Source organism: Phycodurus eques, chromosome 4 (genome assembly GCF_024500275.1).
Source record: "Phycodurus eques isolate BA_2022a chromosome 4, UOR_Pequ_1.1, whole genome shotgun sequence".
Lineage (NCBI taxonomy): Eukaryota > Metazoa > Chordata > Actinopteri > Syngnathiformes > Syngnathidae > Phycodurus > Phycodurus eques.
Window position 1 is genome coordinate 3,622,969 of NC_084528.1, and position 20,522 is coordinate 3,643,490.

The 20,522-nt window shown below is 42.4% G+C and overlaps 2 protein-coding genes across 4 annotated transcripts in view; one reads left to right on the forward strand and one right to left on the reverse strand.

Moving 5' to 3' along the window:
* zufsp (zinc finger containing ubiquitin peptidase 1) overlaps positions 1-4,627 on the forward strand; it is a 38,319-nt gene extending 33,692 nt beyond the window's left edge. For 2 of the 3 annotated variants that reach the window (XM_061673642.1, XM_061673644.1), the window contains one exon: positions 3,297-4,627. In XM_061673642.1, coding sequence (XP_061529626.1) covers positions 3,297-3,329 — 33 coding nt within the window. In that variant the 3' untranslated portion in view covers positions 3,330-4,627. The remainder of the gene's footprint in view (positions 1-3,296) is intronic. The other variant, XR_009768376.1, reaches the window with a different exon arrangement.
* Positions 3,429-17,928, reverse strand: rwdd1 (RWD domain containing 1). Its single transcript, XM_061673652.1, has 7 exons — positions 17,583-17,928; positions 17,240-17,305; positions 16,783-16,913; positions 14,609-14,752; positions 5,108-5,240; positions 4,340-4,402; positions 3,429-3,876 (listed from the first exon to the last, which is right to left on the reverse strand). The coding sequence occupies exons 1-7, from the start codon at positions 17,653-17,655 to the stop codon at positions 3,764-3,766; spliced, it is 723 nt and encodes a 240-aa protein (XP_061529636.1). The 5' UTR covers positions 17,656-17,928; the 3' UTR covers positions 3,429-3,763.
* Positions 17,929-20,522: the final 2,594 nt, after the last annotated feature.

The following is a 20,522-nucleotide window of genomic DNA, read 5'->3' on the forward strand; positions in this document are numbered from 1 at the left end:
TTTATGTATTTTTGTACATACATAGTTACCTTTGTGGTCACATTTGTCTGTTAAATCTGTTTGAATGTTTTCGTGGAAAATATTTTAAGAACAACTTCCTGTTTGGGTAAAATCTACCTGATGCCGCGAGACACTCTGAGAGTATGATCTTGTGGATTACTTTGATTTATCTGTCATTTATCTACTGTGGCTTTTCAAAGCGCACGTTAGATGCATCATTTCCTTATTTCATTGAGCTTTGTGTAAAAAAAAAAAAAAAAAAGTTACAAATTGTTGGCTTGTCATGTGATTCCTTTAATATTTTAGTTTTTCTAGTTTTCATGGTGTCCCTTATCTAAATAAGTATGAAGCGATAGCGGACATCTGTAAGACAGTTGGTTTCTTTACTGAAGTAAATACATTATTCACAAATGCAAAATATATACTGTACATCTATCCATCCATTTTCAGTAACTGCTAATCCTGTTTAGGGTTGTGGGGAAAATTCACATTACACCCCCCCCCCCCCCCCAATTTTTTTTTTTACATTTACATTATTCATTGTTACATTAATTATTTATTACATTATTTTCATATCATGCAACACCATTTCTCTTTTCGGGCCTTTGTCATTTGCTCCAAGTCCATCCTAAAGCACTGCTCATGGTACCACCATCAAATTATTGCGTAAAAGGGGCACCACATCTCTTTTTAGATTTAAAAAACTTCAGGACAAAGTGGCGAAAAAACTCTGTCTCGTAATCTGAAAGTTTCTACAGGAATTAGATAAAGAGTTCTCGATAACCAGAGGTCTTTTGTCGAATCCTAACGCATACAAATAATACAGTTAGTGGATTTTTCATTGGACATTCAAATTCGAAGAAATACAATCACTAGTGACATTGGTGTGGTGGTAAAGACACTGGGAAAATCCATGAAAACTTCTTAAAAATGTCACAACATTCAAATTCGGTGAAGCTATGTTTGAGTGGTAACGCTCAATTGCTGGGTGCAGTAACTCTCCACCACCTGTGGGTGTCGCTCGTGTCCCATCCATTCTCCCAGAGGTCTTCAGTTGCATTTCAAAAGGACAAATGGCCCTTTTGAACGTTTATCTTTTGGCATGCGGGACCAGCGGATTTTCAAGCTTTTTGGGTCGGTATCTTGAGCCCTGCACACAGGGGGTCTTCTGATGAATTGATTTAAAGTCCGGGCGAGAAGTCAGAATCCTCTGGTCTCCGCTTTTGATGAGCTCTCTCAGACTGGCTGGTAATTAATTTAGCGTCCGTGTGAGATAAACCAGGCTCCCACGCCGAAAGACGGTCACGGGGATGCCTGGTTTATCTCACACGGATTATTATGGTAATTAATTTAGCGTCCGTGTGAGATAAACCAGGCATCCCCGTGGCCGTCTTTCGCCGTGGGAGCGGGGACGGATGCAGTCGCAGCCCGAGGTTGGGGGTCTCATGGTGCCATCTGGTGAGAGCATGTCCGTTACACTGTACATCTACTTAATTTTTGTTTAAACATCTGTCTTGCAACCATGCTCTTTAAAATGTAGAATCATTGTCTTGTTAAAGCCCCACATTGTGGGACAGTCTATGAATAAGTCTATGTGCAATCTGGTGTTCAATATTTATATTTTATAAAGTACTTATTTAAAAGACATCTGCCATCCTTTAAGGGTCTGAAAATGAAATAAAAATTTATAAATTATTGCATGGGTAAAGCATTGGGGGGAAAACGGAATACAAATTATAATGTTACATACATATCATAATACAAATAAAAATCTTTATTAATTTTTAACAGCTATAATTTTTGAAAAACAATTACATTTTAAAGAGCCTGCTTGCAAGACAGTCTTCTGGTGTCATGGAAACCCTCAGACTCTCAGCTAAAATAAATGTTAAGACCAATCTTCTTTCAGTGTGGCAGAAACAGAAAAGAGTTTTATAATTGACTGCTTTTGTGAAATATTGTAATATATATGAATAAGAACAGCGTACAATGTATGAGTGGTTAAAGTGTTAATTTTGATAGGGGGAAAAAAAAACATTTAATGATAAAACAATGTGGGGTTTTTAAAGACTTAGCTAGAGATACATCATCAAATGGCGATGGCAGTAATGTAATAGCATCCTGGGTTTGTCTCCTACATGTATGAAGGGGAATGGTTTTGCAATATGAACGGGATTATTTCTAATCATTTCTTAAAAGAAATGGTATTGACTTGAAATATGCATTTTTCAGGGGAAATTTATTTTGAAATGTCACATCAGATTTGGATGTGACCCCTTTTGTTGGAGACCTGGGTTGGTCTTGTGTCCCCCAGAACTGGACTGGTGTTGCGATACCTAATATATTTTTTGATCAGTGGTAGCGACAGTGAAATATGCAAAGTTGAGGGGACTTTTATTTTGAAATACATTATCAGATCTTTATCAAACCTCTTTTAGTGCGGTACTTGGTGGTCCTAATGTCCCACAGATCTGGACTGGTCTTGCGATACCAATGGCATTTTTTTTTTTTTTTTTTTTAATTTCTGAGAAAATATGTACTTGCAGTCATGTATGCAGATATCAAACACACACACACACATTTTGAATGAAGTCTGGTTGAGGGGTTTCTATTGCTGGCAAACTGAAGCGCTTCCCGAATCGGTCACGTGGTACAGCCGGGCAGCTAATCTTCGTACGTCATCACTTCGGGCTCCTCCCCTAAATGAAGCAAGCCTCGATCCGCGCTTTGCGGAAACGCCCCTTCCACTACCCGCCACGCGCCTCGCCACATCTCCTAACATCAATAGTATCGAGCATAGGCTGTAAATAGTTTTGTAGGCCTACATGTGATTTGCGAGTTTGAAATGGAAAAAAAAAAAAAAAAAAAAAAAGGGAAACACATTTTTCAGGTCATGGGGTTGTTGTATATAGAATTTTGTGGAAACAAATGCATTTCATTTTGGAATAAAACTGTAACAACAAAATGGAGAAAACGTGATGTACTGTGAATACTTTCTTGACGCACTGTATAAACAGATTATCAGGATGGGTGTACTTAATTCCCAAATTGAAATACTGTGCAGGTAAAATACTATAAGTATAAAAGATTAGAGGCTCACCAAAATAAATTGCGAGCGCTGATGGGACAAGCGGAAAGTCTATATAAATGTCTAAGGATTACAATACATTGCAGCACTGTATATAAATCTCCTAACAGTCCCCAGAGCCATGCAAAGATGTACCCTCCATGTGCTGAGCATCATAAGGAAGAAAGAAAAATAGTATGTTGAAACGTTTTTTTTGTTTTTTTTCCAGAAAAGGAGATTCAACTTGTTATTCATAACATGAAGTTGATCCAGGATGTGATTGGAGAAATCCCCCCCCCCAAAAAAAAAGTTTAATACTTCAGATCAGTGATTATATTGCAGTATAAACAGACAAGAACACTGACCAATATCGGGATTTTTAATGTTGATTCTCACCTTTTGTTTGTACGTATTCATTTTTCTTTTTAAATTCAGTAAGTATATGGATGACCTATACACTGGCTGTACTTAATATTGTAGTACACCCTTGTGGACACCACCAGAATTTGATAAGTAAGAAAAATGTAAACTGTATGGCTGCATTGACAAAGATTCCCTCTCAAACTGCTGTTAGTGTCTTCGCATTGGATTTTCATGCGTCTAGTCAAGTGATTGTTTTCCAGACAAGAGTAATGGTGCTGTACAGTCAGCCTGCAGTCTTTTTTTTTTTTTTTTTTTTTTTTTTGGACCACTGCTTTAGTCCTCATCACTGCCCGTCGCTAAAGGGTCAAAGTCGGGGTCGTCATCTTCCAAATCCAAGTCCTCGATGTCCTGGAACAACGATTCATCCACCTCAACGTTGTTTCCAACTGAAAGAAGAAAGACACAGCGAGCGTGACCTTCAATAACAATCGGGTAATTTCATGACAATTACAGAGGGTCCTTGGTGCACTACGGAGTTCCTGCTGAATTTATATGTAAACCGGAATGCTGTAATATATCGCTAACCTTTGCTAATGCAGTACTAAAGTCATAATTATAGTAAATATTTGTATGAAATCCACTTCCAGGCCATAACTACGAAACAAGCAAATGTAAAAACAGTAAGTATGGCAGACTGTGACTACATACTATTTTAACCTATATTGGGATCGAAATTTATTGTTTTTCACCTGAGGTTACTTTTATTAAATCTGACCTAATTCCAACACCACGTACATACTATGACTCTTACCGACGTAAAGACAATACTACAAATATGAAATCAACTACTTTTATATCCCTTTTCCACAGAATATGAACAAGAACTGTATAATCTCGTGAACACATTACCATCTTCAAGGAACTGAATGTCTGACGTGTCCAGATTGTGGTCCCTCTCAAACAGCTGTTTGCCTGCGTAAAAACATTTGCCTTAAATTTAAAGCATCCATCTCAATGCACAATGTGTGTCCACTTGGTAGTAACATGGTATTGTGTCATGTTTCTGCCCACTGTCTGTGAATATATGGCTCAATATTGAAAACATAACCATACAGTAGGACAAAAAATGAAAAATCTGTGTTCAGTAGATTTGTGTTTTGTGTAACAACGCTTCTTTGCAATAAATCATACTGTTGGAAAGCCTTTTTAGTACCCATGCCAAAGATGTTTCATTCTATTTTTCTTCAGCTGAATTTAGACGTGATGGGCAGATGAAGCCTTGTGAAGCGTGTTTGTGTTTTTTTTGCAAAATGTGTTTTTTTTGCAAAATGTACTGAAAATGCTTCAAATCATTGGGCTTCATTGTCAACAACAGTTACTCTCCTCGCCTTAGAAGCCCACGTCGTTGAATGGCACTGGTACTGAATTCCTGACAGCAGGTTCTGATAAAAATTTTAAAAATCCTATTATTTGCCCATAACTAATTTAGACAACATGAAGTAGAACTTAATACACGTTTACATGTGTATTAAAAAATAATGTAGCTCAGAAATTACTGGTTGATAATAAAATTCATGAAGCTGCTTATGTACATATAGGGAAGACGAATTGCAGGAAGCATGACCAAAAAGCACTTTCTGACTGATGCAAGTTGAAAATGAAGGATGAAGCATTTACCAGTGAGTTTTGCTTTGCCTGATTGCTCCTCTTCCTTCTGTTTTTTCCTCCGTATCTCAGCCACTTCTAGTTCGAACTTGCCTTTCCATGCCAGGAAGTTCTCAATTGTTACCACTGTGCCCTGAAATGCCACCTGTCAAGCACATGTGCAGTACCCTCATCATACTCAAATTAACAGACCTCCTATTGCACATCATCTTCATTCCAAATAGTGCTATACTGTCTGGGGTTTTCCTGCGTAAGAGATATGGAGGTAAGCACTTCTGCCAAATTCTGAGACACCTCCAAATTTTTTTAAATGTATTTATACAGTTTTAACCAGATGTTTACATACACTTTATGAAAATACTCCCCCCCCCCCCTCACTGCCTGACATGAAATCAGGCTAAACTTGTCCTGTTTTACGTCAATTAGGATTACCAAATTATTTTTCTTTGCTAAATTTCAGTATAATGACAAGGATTTTTTTAAGGCAATTTCTCATTACTATTCAAAGTCAGAAGTTTTCCTATGGTAAGATTACTATGCATTTAAACAATTTGGGAAAGCCCAGATGATGTAATTTCTTTGGATCCTTCTGATACATTTATTGACAACATTTGAGTTCATTAGAAATATACCTGTGGAAGTATTTGAACAGGCACACCTGAACCACACTGCTTCTTTGGTGTACTTTGTGTAACATTATGGGAAAGGTGGAGAAAAAAAATAAAAATCAGCCCACATAGTTGGAACAGAATTGTGAACATGCACAAGTCTGCTTCATCCTTGGGTGCAATTTCCAAACGGCTGAAGGTGCCACATTCATCTGTTCAAACAATTATACGCAAATATAAACACCATGGGAATGTCCAGCCATCATGCCGCTCAAGAAGGAAACATGGTCTGGGTCCCAGCGATGAAAGCGTTTTGGTCTGAAATTTGCATCGAGTATCAACCCAAGAAGAAAAGAAAAGGCCTTGTGTGAAGATGCTGACTGCTCCAAAAGAAACATTAAAAAGCCCGATTAGAGTTTGCAAATTGCACACAGGGACAAAGACCTTCATTTATTAAGATATGTCCTGTGGTCTGACGAAACTAAAACTTTACCGTTTGGCCATAATGAGCATCATTATGTTTGTAGGAAAAAGAGGGAAACTTGCAAGCCAGGGAGGGGGGGGGAAAAAAAAAAAAAAAAAAAAAAAAACATCGACTTTGAAATGTCTTCCAAATGAACAATGAACCAAAGTTAGTTCAAGTCCCAAACTGGTTACAAAGTGGCTTGTGGATAATATATATATATATATATATATATATATATATATATATATATATATCGCATCCTGAACTACCGACCGCCTCCTCATCACCCCCCACTGTATTGGAAGAGCCCATGCAACTCGGCAAGACCAGATTAGACCATCAGGAACATCAGCGCCACTTCAGCCAACGTTTATATATCCATTGTGGACAACCAGGTCATTTCATTGCCCCATGTTCCGGTCAAACCAAAACACTGGGCTCCCCAGGAACCGACAGCGCCGTGGTGAGCCAGACCAACATTTCTCCCAGCTCTCCCTCCCGCGTGACCGTTTCCTCGTTTATCCTTGGTTCTGATTGCAATACTCCGGTTCTCGCGCTCATAGACTCCGGCGCTGACGATAGTTTTATTCACAAGAGCTTGGCGTGTCAACTCCGGCTTGCCCTCAAAACCCATCAGGTCCCCAAGAAAGTCACTGCCCTGGACAGACGACTCATCTCCCCGGTCACTCAACAAACTGCACCATTTACACTACTCATCTCAGGCAATCACCGGGAAACCGTCCAACTGTTCGTCATTCCTTACCCTGAGACCCTCTATTCAATCTCTCCTGCCCTGAGAAGAAGGCGATGGCAAACTATATCCGTGACTCCTTTGCTTCTGGACTTATCTGGCCCTCTTCTTCCCCCCTGGGGTCTGGATGCTTTTTCGTTTGAAAGATAGATACCACTCTCCGCCCCTGCATCGACTTCCGGGGACACAATGACATCCATCCATCCATTTTCCAAGCCGCTTATCCTCACAAGGGTCGCGGCCGTGCTGGAGCCTACCCCAGCTGTCATCGGGCAGGAGGCGGGGTACACCCTGAACCGGTTGCCAGTCAATCGCAGGGCACATAGAAATAAACAACCATCCGCACCTACGGGCAATTTAAAGTCTTCAATCAACCTACCATGCATGTGACATCACTGTGAAAAATAAATCCCCGCTGCCCCTTATTGACCCTTCATTTGAACCCCTCTGTGATGCCCAGATATTCACTAAATATGATCTACGCAATGCATACCATCTCATTCGCATTAGAGAGGGGGTCGAATGGAAAACTCCCCCCTTGGACATTTTTAATATCTTGTCATGGCCTTCGGGTTAACCAACGCCCCCACAGTTTTTCAAACCTTCATCAATGACGACCTCTGTGACATGCTGAACCGGTTCGTGTTTGTCTATTTAGATGACATCCTCATTTTCTCCCGCTCCCCAAAGGAACATCACCAACATGGCAACACCCTAACTTCAACCGGCAAGTCCTCCAACACCTGCTTGAGAACTGCCTTTTTGTGAAACCGGAGAAGTGTGAATTCCATCTCTCCCCCTTACACTTCTTAGGATACATTATTGCCAAAGGACAGTTACAACCAGACCCGGCAAAGGTCCAAGCAGTCTTCAACTGGCCCATTCCCTCTTCCCGCAAAGAACTGCGTTTCCTAGGCTTCGCCAATTTCGATTAATCCGTGACCGCACCAAAGTGGCCGTTCCTCTCACCAGTCTCACCTCCACCAGCTCCCCATTCCTTTGGACCCCAGCCGCATCCCAAGCATTTGAACACCTTAAGGAGCTATTCACCAGTGCCCCCATCCTAAGAGACCCCGACCCTTCCCGCCAGTTTGTTGTGGAGGTTGATGTCTCTGACACTGGGCCGGGGGCTGTCCTCCCCCAGCGGGACCCCGAATCCCAGAAACTACATCCTTGTGACTTTTTTTCCCCGTCGCCTGTCCCCAGCCGAACGGAATTACAACGTGGGAAATCGTGAGCTTGCCATCGTCTGGGCATTGGAAGAATGGAGGCATTGGCTGGAGGGGACCGTTTCTCCTTTCGTTATATGGACCGATAACAAAACAGACGTACAAAGGTTAAAGTTGAAACGGCTGAGAAAAAGGGCCCATCGAGCTTGTCGGGGGTTCCAACGTTTGGCGGAAACATTCTAGCCAAACGTTCTTTAGTGTAGTGAGCACGGTGAATTACTTTACATTGAGTAAAACGATGTTTGACACACAGAGGACTTATGCACCCTATGAAGAACCTCAATCCAAATACTTCCGGAGATCTCCATTCCAAGGCTAGATTCCCAGGTTATTCTATGGGCCTCCAAAGAGTCTGATTTTAGTTCATGAATGTTTGAATATACAGATGACACAGCACTCTTAAAATATGGCAGAACCTTCATGTCAACATCAGAATCAGGAGGTAAACCCAGTAAACATGCATATGTCCTTGAAACAAAGCTTCTCACTTGAAGGTATCTAAAGAAATTACCCTTTGGTAAAGAAAATTTACTTGCCAATTGTAGAAAGGAGGCAAACACCCCATCCATGAATAAATCCCTGACACGTCTCACTCCCAGTTGAGCCCACATTGAGAAGGCATTATCCATCAAGGATGGGGGAAATTGGTGATTATAAGATAAGGGGGATTTGGTGGAAAGAGTTTGTAAACCAAAATACAGACGGAACTGCACCCATATTTTCAATGATGTGGCAAGCACGGTATTCCTTATATATTTGGAAAAAGAAAAGGAGAGCTGCGAGTGTAGTAAAGACAGCAATGTTATGGGGTGTGTAGATTTAGGATCAATTGTTAACCACATAGGTGGAGCCTCAAGGTGTCTATACTGGATCCACAAAAATTTCTTATATTCACCGCCCAATAATAAAATAACATATTGGGTAATGCCATCCCCCAGAATTCCCTAGTTTTTTTTTGTTTTTTTTTTTGATTGCAGCCTAAGTTTAGGTGTTTTTCTATCCCAAAGTCCAAAATGATGCCATCAAGTTTTCGGAAAAAGCAGCGAGGAATAAATAATGTTATGCATTAAAACATACATAAAACGGGGTAAATGTTAATTTTTATTGCATTGATCCTGGCGGCCACCGATAATTGCAAGAAGGACCACCGATCAAAATCACCTCCAATTTGAGCCATCAGTGAAATAATTTTTTTCTTGAATAATTTATATGCATCTGTTACATGAACACCTCGATAATCAAAACCTGCCCTGGCTAATTTCAAGGGTATGCGCTGGAGTGGGTAGTTTCTGGGAATTCCATTAACAAAAAATTGATCACTCTTGCTAGGATTCACTCTATAGCCGGAAATCTTACCAAAGGAATCAAGAATAGAAAGTGCTGTTGGAATGGATTGAGATACGTTAGAGGCGAATAAGAGCAGATCATCTGCATGGATAGAAATTTTGGATTCTGCCCCATTTCCAACAATTCTCATGAAATTAGGGTGGCAGCGAATGGCAATAGACAAAGGCTCTATGGCTACAGCAAATAAGACAGGGCTGAGTGGGCAGCCCCGTCTCGTGGAATGTTGAAGTAAAGAAAAAAAAAAAAAAGAAAGTTTGAATTTAAACCATTAGTTCTTACTGTAGCTTGTGGAGAGGAATAAAGTAGTTTCACCCAAGTAATCAATGTAGAACCAAAACCAAATTTCCCTGAAACAAAACAAATACTTCCATTCCACCCTATCAAAAGCCTTCTCAGCATCCAGCGAAATTAGAGCTTCTGTGGAAGTGGGAGAGCTATCGTTATACACTAACATGAAACACCCGCCTCAGGTTAAAGAAGGCATGTCTGCCCTGAATAAAACCCGTTTGGTCCATGGAGATGATAGATGGTAGTGCGGTTTGCAAACGCCGTGCAAGTAATTTAGACAGTATTTTAAAATCAGCATTAAGCAAGCTTATCGGTTGGTATGAGCCGCAAAGTAATGGATCATTGCCTTTTTTTTTAATAGCAAAGATATACAGGCCTGGGACAGAGTTTGTGGAAGAGAGCCACAATCAAAAGATTCTATGAAAACCTCTAGTAACAATGATGCTATTTTTTCCCAAAAATACTTTGTAAAAATCGGCCGAAAAACCATCTGGTCCCGGACTTTTACCGGATTGTAAAGATGTTACTGCCTCCTTACGTTCCGTAATCGTAATTGGTTTCTCCAGACAAATGTTAACACACCAATGACCTTGAGGGGGCATTCAAGGATTGGCCACTGACAAATCAACATTACATGACAGAAATAATGGGTGCTAACTTACTGTAATTAAATTACTTTATTACAATTAAATTACTTTAATAAATACTGTTAATGACATGCTTACTCCAACTTTCTCACTGTCCCAGCTATATGGACGGGTGTTGTCCAGAGTTAAAGTCCATTTGACTTTTGTTTTTTTTGTTTTTTTGTGTGTCCCCCCCTCTCCCACAGTAACGAAGGAAAAATACCCGGGTCCTGTTAGTTTGCAGAAATAAATATATGCAATCACGTATACGATTAACAAAGTCTGCCTCCAGAAGCAACGGAGAATATAAACGGCAGGGTACATACACCTTCGGCCTTTTTTATTTATTTATTTTTTATTTAAATATGTCCATAGACACAGATGTATGGTCAGACAGAACAATGGAATAGTATTTACACCCAGAAATTACATTCATTCGCTTATTCACAAAGTAAAAAGTAATCTATACGGGTATATGCATTTTTTAAAAATATATATATTTTTTTTTTTTTTTTTGAAGGATTGAAGGTGTGCCAAGGATCGGTCATTCCAAATTGTTTAATTACCTTGGCTGATTTACCAAGGTAATTAAACCTACCTTTACCTTGGCTGATTTAGACAATGTGTTTGGAGCGGAAGATTTATCTTTTTATTATCTATCCAACCAGTGTGCAGACTTGGGTGGTAAAAAAAAAAAAAATACCATTCTACGCACCATGACCCAACCAACGTCCAACTACACACAAACTTGTGAAGTAAAATGTTCATATTAAGAACGAAGAAAGTCTAAATATACATCGGAATGACATGGCATTTGTTAACACTTAGCTGAATAGCCTGGACACAGAGTTACAGCCCGGCCAAGCTCATTCTTGACAAAGTTAATAGCAGTATCTGGGTCGTCAAACCCTCACTTGGCCGCTTGGTAAGATGATATGTAGAATAGCTGGGTACCGTAGGCCAAATCGTACATATGGATGACCACGGAGCTCCCTCTTCACAGCGGAGAAGGCTGCCCTTTGTTTGGCCACCGCAGGCGTAAAGTCCAGGAATATATGAATCCTCCTTCCGTTGTACATCAGAGGTGAAACTTTACTCGCACATTGTAGAATGAGGTTCCTCTCTTGAAATTGGTTCATCCTGATGACTAACGGACGAGGAGGTTCATCTTGTTTAGGTTTCGCACGCAACGTGCGGTGGGCCCAGTTGAGCAGCGGCCTGCCCTCCGAGCCAAGCAGGTGCTGAAATAGCCCAGCGATTAATTCAGTTGTGCGAGGACCCTCCTTCCCTTCGGGTAAGCCAACGAGCCTTATTTTGTTCCATCTCGAGCGAGAATCCAGGTCCTCACATTTTTTCTTCAAAGAAGAAGAACAAAAACAAAATTGTTTTTGTTCATTCCTGAGGTGCCACCACAAAACACGTCCTACAGAGTCAAGCTCTCGGGCGGGCGCCCCCCCCCACTCTTATATTTAGCTTTTTAGATTTTATTTGTACCGTTTTTGTAGCACCGCGGGCCCTGGAGTACCGTAATTGCAATCCTCTGTGTCATGCATATTGAAAAAGTAAAAGCACCTTGACCTTACGAACATTCAAATCCCCATGACTGTTTTTCACAGATGTTCCCGACAACACAGGAGTGGTTTTGATCCGCAGTGGCTAGAAAAATTCACCTGGCTTTTTTTCTAAGGAAAGCATGCTCAGTAAAATATGTAAGATGCATTACACCAACCCTGACCCTTGCAGTCCTCACAGGCCCTGTCCAGGCTGCATTTGTGGAGAGGTTATTCTCCATCCATCCATCCATTTTCTTCTGCTTATCCGAGGTCTGGTCGCAGGGGCAGTAGCTTTAGCAGGGAAGCCCAGAATTCCCTCTCCCCAGCCACTTCATCCAAGCTCTTCCAGAGGGATCCCGAGGCATTCCCAGGCCAGCCGGGAGACATAGTCTCTCCAACGTGTCCTGGGTCGTCCCCAGGGTTCTGCCTGGTGGGACATGCCCGGGAAAAAACCTCACCAGGGAGGCACCCAAGGACGCATCGTAATCAGATCCCCGAGCCACCTCATCTGGCTCCTCTCAATGCAGAGGAGCAGCGGCTCTACTCTGGCCCCTCCCGGATGAACGAGCTTCTCACCCTATCTCAAGGGAGAGCCTGGAAACCCTGCGGCGGAAACTCATTTAGGCCGCTTGTATCCAGGACCTTGTTCTTTCGGTCATGATCCACAGCTCGTGACCAAAGGTGAGGGTAGGAACGTAGCTCGGCCGGGAAATTAAGAGCGTCGCCTTTCGGCTTAGCTCCTTTTTCACCACAACATACCGATACAAAGTCCGCATCACCATCACTGACGCTGCACCGATCCGCCTGTTGATCTCCCCTTCCACTCTTCTCTCACTCGTGAACAAGACCCCAGGATACTTGAACTCCTTCACTTGGTGCAGGATCTCATCCCGACCCGGAGAGGGCACTCCACCCTTTTCTGACTGAGGACCATGGTCTCAGATTTGGAGGTGCTGATTTTCATCCCAACTGCTTCACACACTGCGAACCGCTCCAGAGAGAGCTGGAGGTCACAGCTTGATGAAGCCAACAAATGAACCCAACAAATTCTGTTCATAAAAGTTATGAACAGAATCAGTGACATAGGGCAGTCTTGGTGGAGTCCAACCCTCACCGGAAACGAATCCGACTTACTGCCGGCAATGCGAACCAAGCTGACATTGGTCGTACAGGGACAGAACAGCCCGTGTCAGTGTGTTTGGTACCCCATATTCCCGAAGTACCCCCCAGAGGACTCCCCGAGGGACATGGTCGAACGCCTTCTTTAAGTCCACAAAACATATGTAGACTGGTTGTGTAGACTGCTTGGGCGAACTCCCAAGCACTCTCGAGGACTCTCCCAAGGGTGTAGAGCTCGTCCACTGTTTCACGGCCAGGACGAAAACCACACTCCTCATCCTGAATCCGAGATTCAACTTCCCGATGGACCCTCCTCTCCAGCACCCCTGTATAGACCCTACCAGGGAGGCTGAGTCGTGTGATCCCCCTGTAGTTGGCACACACCCTCCGCTCACCCTTCTTAAAAAGGGGGACCACCACCCCAGTCTGCCAATCTAAAAAGGGTGGGTACTCTGAACTGCTGTTTGGTGCATAGGCAGAAACAACAGTCAGGATCCCTCCCCCACCTGAAGGCGGAGGGAGGCTACCCTCTCGTCCACCCGAGTGAACAACAATGTACAGGAACTGAGCTGGGAGGGCAATAAGTATACCCACACCTGCTCGGCGCCTCTCACCGTGGGCAACTCCGAGTGGAAGAGATTCCAACCCCTCTCAAGAGGACTGGTAACAGAGCCCAAGCTGTGTGTGGAGGAGAGCCCGACAAGATCTAGTCGGAACTTCTCAGGCTCACACACCAGTTCGGGCTCCTTCCCTGCCAGAGGGGTGACGTTCCACGTCCCTTGAGCCAGCTTTTGGAGCCGGGGACCAGGTCGCCAAGGTCCCTGCCTTCGGTCAGCGCCCAGCTCACAATGCACCCAACCCCTATGGCCCCTCCCACAGTTGGTGAGCCCATGGGAAGAGGGACCCACATTACCCTTTCGAGCTGTGTCCGGCCACGCCCCACGGGCCAGACTCTCGCCTTCGAGTCCCACCAGAGGCTATTCTCTTGACTCAAATTTGTAACTTATTATCAAAAACATCATTCATTCATATCATTTCTGCGTCAGAATAATAAAAATATCTTAATACATGAATTGTTTAATCTTTCTATGGTAAAGAAATCCCCTCACAATACACTCAAAGAGAGGCACTTGGACATCTGCTGCAAAATGGCCAAAGTGCATAAGAACATTTTATAAAATGAAAAATAAGAGGTCTGGCCTTTGACTGTAAAATGGTTAAGAGAAATGCGTTCCACTAATATTTAACAGGATGGCACACTATTCAACAGCACACCGTTGACTGTACCCACAAATGCACTTTTGTTCTATTTATTATTTCATTTCAATACGGTTCCGGTAATTGTATTCAGTATTTTATAAAAATATGATTTAAGAAAAAATATATACATTTGCATGCCTGTGACTGGTCAGAATAGTAACACATCTACCTCAATTTTGTCCAGAAAAAAAAGACCAGTATAAAGTCGACAAGATGATGTCAACTACTGTAGAGAGCAGAGACATTATAAAGTGTCCTACTAATACCTTCTCTGCTTCCTCAGCCTCCCTCTCCTTCCGAAGTTTCTCCTCTTCTTGTCTGTTCTTTATAAGATCCACAATTTCATTGAGTTTTTCCTGCACAGCTGTCACCAGGGTAAAAATCATCACCATTCCCAGATTTTCTTCTGCCTAGAGAGAAAAAGGAAAAAAACAACAACGTTGATGACATTAATGGTAGCATACAGGTCTAGAGCTGTAAAGAGTTCATTGAATGACCTTATTGCATGAACAGAGCATCATACCAAATACTTTGTCTCCTCTTGACATACTGCGGGTACGGAAAGTATTCAGACCCAGTTATATTTTTCACTCTTTGTTATATTGCAGCCATTTGCTAAAATAATTTAAGTTCATTTCTCCCCCTCATTAATGTACACACAGCAATCCATATTGACAGAATTTCTTTTTTTGCAGATTTATTAAAAAAGAAAAACTGAAATATCACACAGCCATAAGTAGTCAGAGCCTTTGTTGTGACACTCATATTTAACTCGGGTGCTGTCCATTTCTTCTGATCATCCTTGAGGTGGTTCTACACAGTCATTGGAGTCCAGCTGTGTTTGATTATACCGATTGGACTTGATTAGGAAATCCACACCCCCCTGTCTATATAAGACCTTAAAGCTCACAGTGCATGTCAGAGCAAATGAGAATCATGAGGTCAAAGGACCTGCCTGAAGAGCTCAGAGACAGAATTGTGGCAAGGCACAGATCTGGCCAAGGTTACAAAAACTTTCTGCTGCACTTAAGGTTCCTAAGAGCACAGTGGCCTCCATAATCCTTAAATGGAAGACGTTTGGGACAACCAGAACCCTTCCTAGAGCTCGCTGTCCGGCCAAACTGAACAATCGGGGGAGAAGAGCCTTGGTGAGAGAGGTAAAGAAGAACCCAAAGGTCACTGTGCCTGAGCTCCAGAGATGCAGTCGGGAAATGGGAGAAAGTTCTAGAAAGTCAACCATCATTGCAGCCCTCCACCAGTCGGGGCTTTATGGCAGAGTGGCCCGATGAAAGCCTCTCCTCAGTGCAAGACACATGAAAGCCCGCATGGAGTTTGCTTAAAAAAAACAAAAACAATAAAAACACACACCTGAAGGACTCCAAGATGGTGAGAAATAAAATTCTCTGGTCTGATGAGACCAAGATAGAACTTTTTGGCCTTAATTCTTAGCGGTATGTGTGGAGAAAACCAGGCAGTGCTCATCACCTGTCCAATACATTCCCAACAGTGAAACATGGTGGTGGCAGCATCATGCTGTGGGGGTGTTTTTCTGCTGCAGGGACAGGACGGCTGGTTGCAATCAAAGCAAAGATGAATACGGCCAAGTACAGGGATATCCTGGACGAAAACCTTCTCTGGAGTGCTCAGGATCTCAGACTGGGCCGAAGGTTCACCTTCCAACAAGACAATGACCCGAAGCACACCGCTAAAATAACGAAGGAGTGGCTTCAGAACAACTCCGTGACTGATCTTAAATGGCCCACCCAGCCCTGACTTAAACCTAAGTGAGCATCTCTGGGGAGACCTGAAAATGGCTGTCCACCAATGTTCACCAGCCAACCTGACTGAACTGGAGAGGATCTGCAAGTAGGAATGGCAGAGGATCCCCAAATCCAGGTGTGGAAAACTTGTTGCATCATTCCCCAAAATACTCACGGCTGTATTACCTCAAAAGGGTGCTTCTACTAAATATTGAGCAAATGGTCTGAATACTTATAACTGTGTGATATTTCAGTTTTTCTTTTTTAATAAATCTGCAAACATTTCAACAATTCAGATTTTTTTTTCTTTGTCAATGAGGTGCTGTGTGTACATTAATGAGGAAAAAATCTATTTAAATGATTTTAGCAAATGGCTGCAATTTAACAAAGAGTGAAAAATGCAAGGGTGCCTGAATACTTTCCGTACCCACTGTATGACCCAACTTAAAAAGTACATGAACACACAAATTTATATATAGACCTATACGAGTAGACAAGGCCTTACTTTGACTAGCCTTATTGTGCCTTGACAAAAAATAATCTGCACATCTTATTCAACAAGTTTCCCATAACATCCCGGACTGATTCTTTGTCAGGAATGACAGGACGGAGGACATGCACCAAACCAGGAGACAATGTCCATGAATAAATCCCATCCAGTTGTGATGTGAAGTTCAGACCTGTTGCTGCAGCAGCGTGAGGATGTCCTCCATATCACTGTTTTCTAGGTTCTCCTGGGAGTGCACCTCCCACAGTGGTGGCTCATCTGGGTATTTTTCTACATATGTGAACTTTAAAGTTGCTTCTACCGCTGCCAATGAAAAACACATGAAAATATCATTATACAATTTTATATTCTAATCTAAAATATTGCCTGTACAGTTGATAGAGGCTCTAAAATGCAACACTTTGACCCTGGAACAATGAATCTTAATTCATACTGAGAAACAGATTAGCTGGAAGTCAACCGTATCATGTCCAGAACTTTGAAGCTTTCACTGTACTATCAAATTTAAGCTAAATTTTATCACAACTAATACTGAATTTAAAGTGTTTTTTTTTTTTTTTTTTGTGGTCAGAGATTTACTGTAACTGTTCAGCTGTGGTGCATTGAAGCAATAGACACAACATACTCACTTTCACCATTTTCCCCTGCGTCTGACGTGACAGTGATAGTGAAGCTGATAGGGTCCTCTGAAAATACTGCAAACGCATGGAATCAATTAATATGATGAAATCCATCCATCCATCCACTTTCTGTACTACTTCTCCTCATTAGTGAGTCGAGCCCAGCTGAGTGGTTGGTTGGGTGGGTGGGTATATATATATATATATATATATATATTAGACAGTGCACTCTATATCGCGGGTAAGGTTAGAGATCACAAAAGTTATTCTGTTTTTGTTTTTCCCTAGTGGTGGTAGCTACATGTTGTGTTTGCTGTTCGTTAATCGTATGTCAACATGAATGAATTCACACCTGTAAAGGAGTCTGGATATATAGACTCAATTGCTTCTAGTTCATTTCTTTGCTCTTCGGCGTAGTCTGTCATTTTCGTGTTGCTGCAGTTTATCTAGCAGTTAGCAAAAGCATCGCCCTGGTGTTTCAGAAAGCTACCATCACACCACGCTGTATGCGTGCTACGGCAGTTCGATGACGATCGATTATTTCTTATTTTACCCTGCTTTTAATCATTTTTACAATGACCAAACATTAGACAGTCCTCTATCATGAGGTGATCTGCAGATTATAACTGTATATATTTCTACTTTATTCAATCATCCTTCTCCGCTATTTTCTGCGTTATAGTAACAGAATCTCCTTTCTGTTATCTATTAGTTTTGTCTGCGAGGCTTCTTCTTCTTCTTCTTCTGCTTCTTCTTCTTCTTCTGCTTCTTCTTCTGCTTCTTCTTCTTCTTCTTCGTTTTATTTAGAAACCCAAAACAAACAATTTCAATCGCCAATGGGGTGAAATACAAACAGGCAAAAAGTCAACAGTCTCATTGCAGAAAAACATAGAGCTCATATGTTCATACACATTCCTGGAGTGTCTAATGGATCTAATATATTGCTTGACTTCATTTTCAAAAATGCAAAATAGTGTTTTTTGATGAGTCTATGAACACTTGTGACTATGCCATTCCGCCAATGCTATTAATAAGATTAATATATTTTTTAAATTTACAGATGGATAGCTCATGAAGTCAAACATTATATGTTCAAAGCAAAGACAAAGATTAGGTTCTATACAGAGGAAAATCAAGTTACATCTTCCCATAATTTGGCAGAGAATGGGCAATTACAAAATAAATGAAAAATATTTTCAGGGGATTCTTCTTCTTCTTCTTGATCTGAAATGGGTGTCTTTGTTTTATTTCTCTGTATCTTCCCCCCAAGATGCAAATCTGTGCAGCGACCTATATAAAAGTGATCTCTCTGCCTTTTCCCCCTTTTTTTTTTTTTTTTACCAATCCCCCTTTAAAATAAATTGAAAAAAGTATTACTGAAAATTATGTGATTGGCTGGCGTCCAGTTCAGGTGTACCCCTCCTCTCGTCCGAAGATAGCTGGGATATGCTCCAGCACGCCCGCGGCCCCAGTGAGGATAGGCGGAACGGAAGATGAATGAATGAATGAATTACTGAAAATGTATAAAATATTTTTTAATGACTTCTGATTTCAAAACTAGTTATCCATTCATTTGTTGTAACTATGCAATAATATTTGGGGATCATACATTTGTATGGGTTCATAGTAAGGATGTTCAATGCCACTTGTTTTCGGACTGATACCAGTACAAGTATTCACTCCTAAGTTTTCACTGATACCAATACGACTAGTACTTTTGTCATGCCATGTGAAGCAGTCACCATGCAGCCACCTGCCACCTGCGCTGCTGTCTGCCCACAGCTCTCTCGACCGGAGAGGTTCTCTGGAGATTCATAAAGCCGTTCATCACTCAGTGCGAACTCCACTTTGAGCTGCAGGCAGCTGCCTTCCCCACCGAGCGGGCCAAAATCCCTTTCGTTATTTCCCACCTGACTGGTCGTGCGGAGGCGTGGGCTACTGCTGAATGGAGCTGCAATTCCGCCGCATGTCATTCGTGGGCTTTTTTTCGTAAAGACTATGGAGCAAATTTTTCAGTTTTCCACACCAGATCGTGAGGCAGCTCGCTCCCTTTTCACCTTACAACAAGGCAAGCGCAGGGTGTCAGATTACGCGATTGAGTTTCGCATTCTAGCAGCTGAGAGTCAGTGGAATCCTAGGGTGCTACTAGATGCCTTTTTTCAAGGACTATCCCCCGCCGTCAAAGATCATTTAGTCCCGCTAGATCTGCCGACCGACTTGGAAACTCTCATCGCTCTTTCTTGCCATAAGGATCGACAAGAGGCTTTTGGATCGCGAGTTGGACAGAGTTCGGCGGAGGGCTGCATCACCGCGCACTTGGAAGACGAGCCTCGGTGACCAGCCAAACCAAGGCAGATCCCCTGTTTCCGGTCTCAACCCACTGGCTAGAGTCACCACGGATGAACCCATGCAACTGGGCAGGTTCCGTCTCTCCCCTGAAGAACGTCAACGCCGGCTGAGGGAAGGGCGGTGCTTCTACTGCGGTCAGTTGGGTCATTCCGTGAGCAACTGTCACGTCAAAGTTGCCGGTGCCGGTAGGAAGGGCACGGGAGAGGTGAGTCTGAATTTGATGAAGGAAGACCCTACACGGGTTCTTCCTAAAGTGACACTATGCTCTCCTGATCAAGAAATTCATACACCTGTATTAATTGACTCTGGTTCTGACGCCAACTTACTTAACTCCCTCCTCGTTCGACGTATGCACCTTAGAACCTTTCAAATAAAGCAACACCTATGCTGCAGATGGCAGTTTTATGGGCAAGATCACTCACCGTACCCAAACACTCACATTGACATTTCCTGATTCTCACTCGGAATGTATTAGTTTTCATGTTTTTGACGCCATGAATCATGACCTTATTTTAGGGAACCCATGGTTGAAATTACATAACCCCCACATTGACTGGTCCTCTGGGCAGGTTATGTCATGGGGCACCAATTGTGCCCAGAACTGTTTCAAGCCGCCATGTGATGTTCAGAGCTATGTTTCTAATGACAATCCACAGACCCCATCTGGGGATCCTGATTTATCTCAAGTGCCCACCTGTTACCAGGATATTAAAGATGTTTTTTCCAAGTCCAAGGCCAAATCCCTTCCACCCCACAGACCTTATGACTGTGCTGTTGACTTGCTGCCTGGAACCACACCCCCACGAGGGAGGTTGTTCTCTCTTTCAGGGCCGGAACACAAGGCTATGAAGGAGTATGAGGATGAATCCCTGGCAGCTGGGATTATTCGCCCATCTTCATCCCCTGCGGGAGCCGGATTTTTCTTTGTGGACAAGGACGAGAC

Excerpts from the sequence above, each read along its gene's own strand:
- rwdd1 (XM_061673652.1), bottom strand. The coding sequence starts at position 17,655 with ATGACAGACTACGCCGAAGAGCAAAGAAATGAACTAGAAGCAATTGAG. Across the intron at positions 16,914-17,239 it reads CGCAGGGGAAAATGGTGAAA|CGGTAGAAGCAACTTTAAAG; the intron begins GTGAGTATGTTG and ends TTTCATTGGCAG. Across the intron at positions 3,877-4,339 it reads CATTCAGTTCCTTGAAGATG|TTGGAAACAACGTTGAGGTG; the intron begins GTAATGTGTTCA and ends TTCTTCTTTCAG.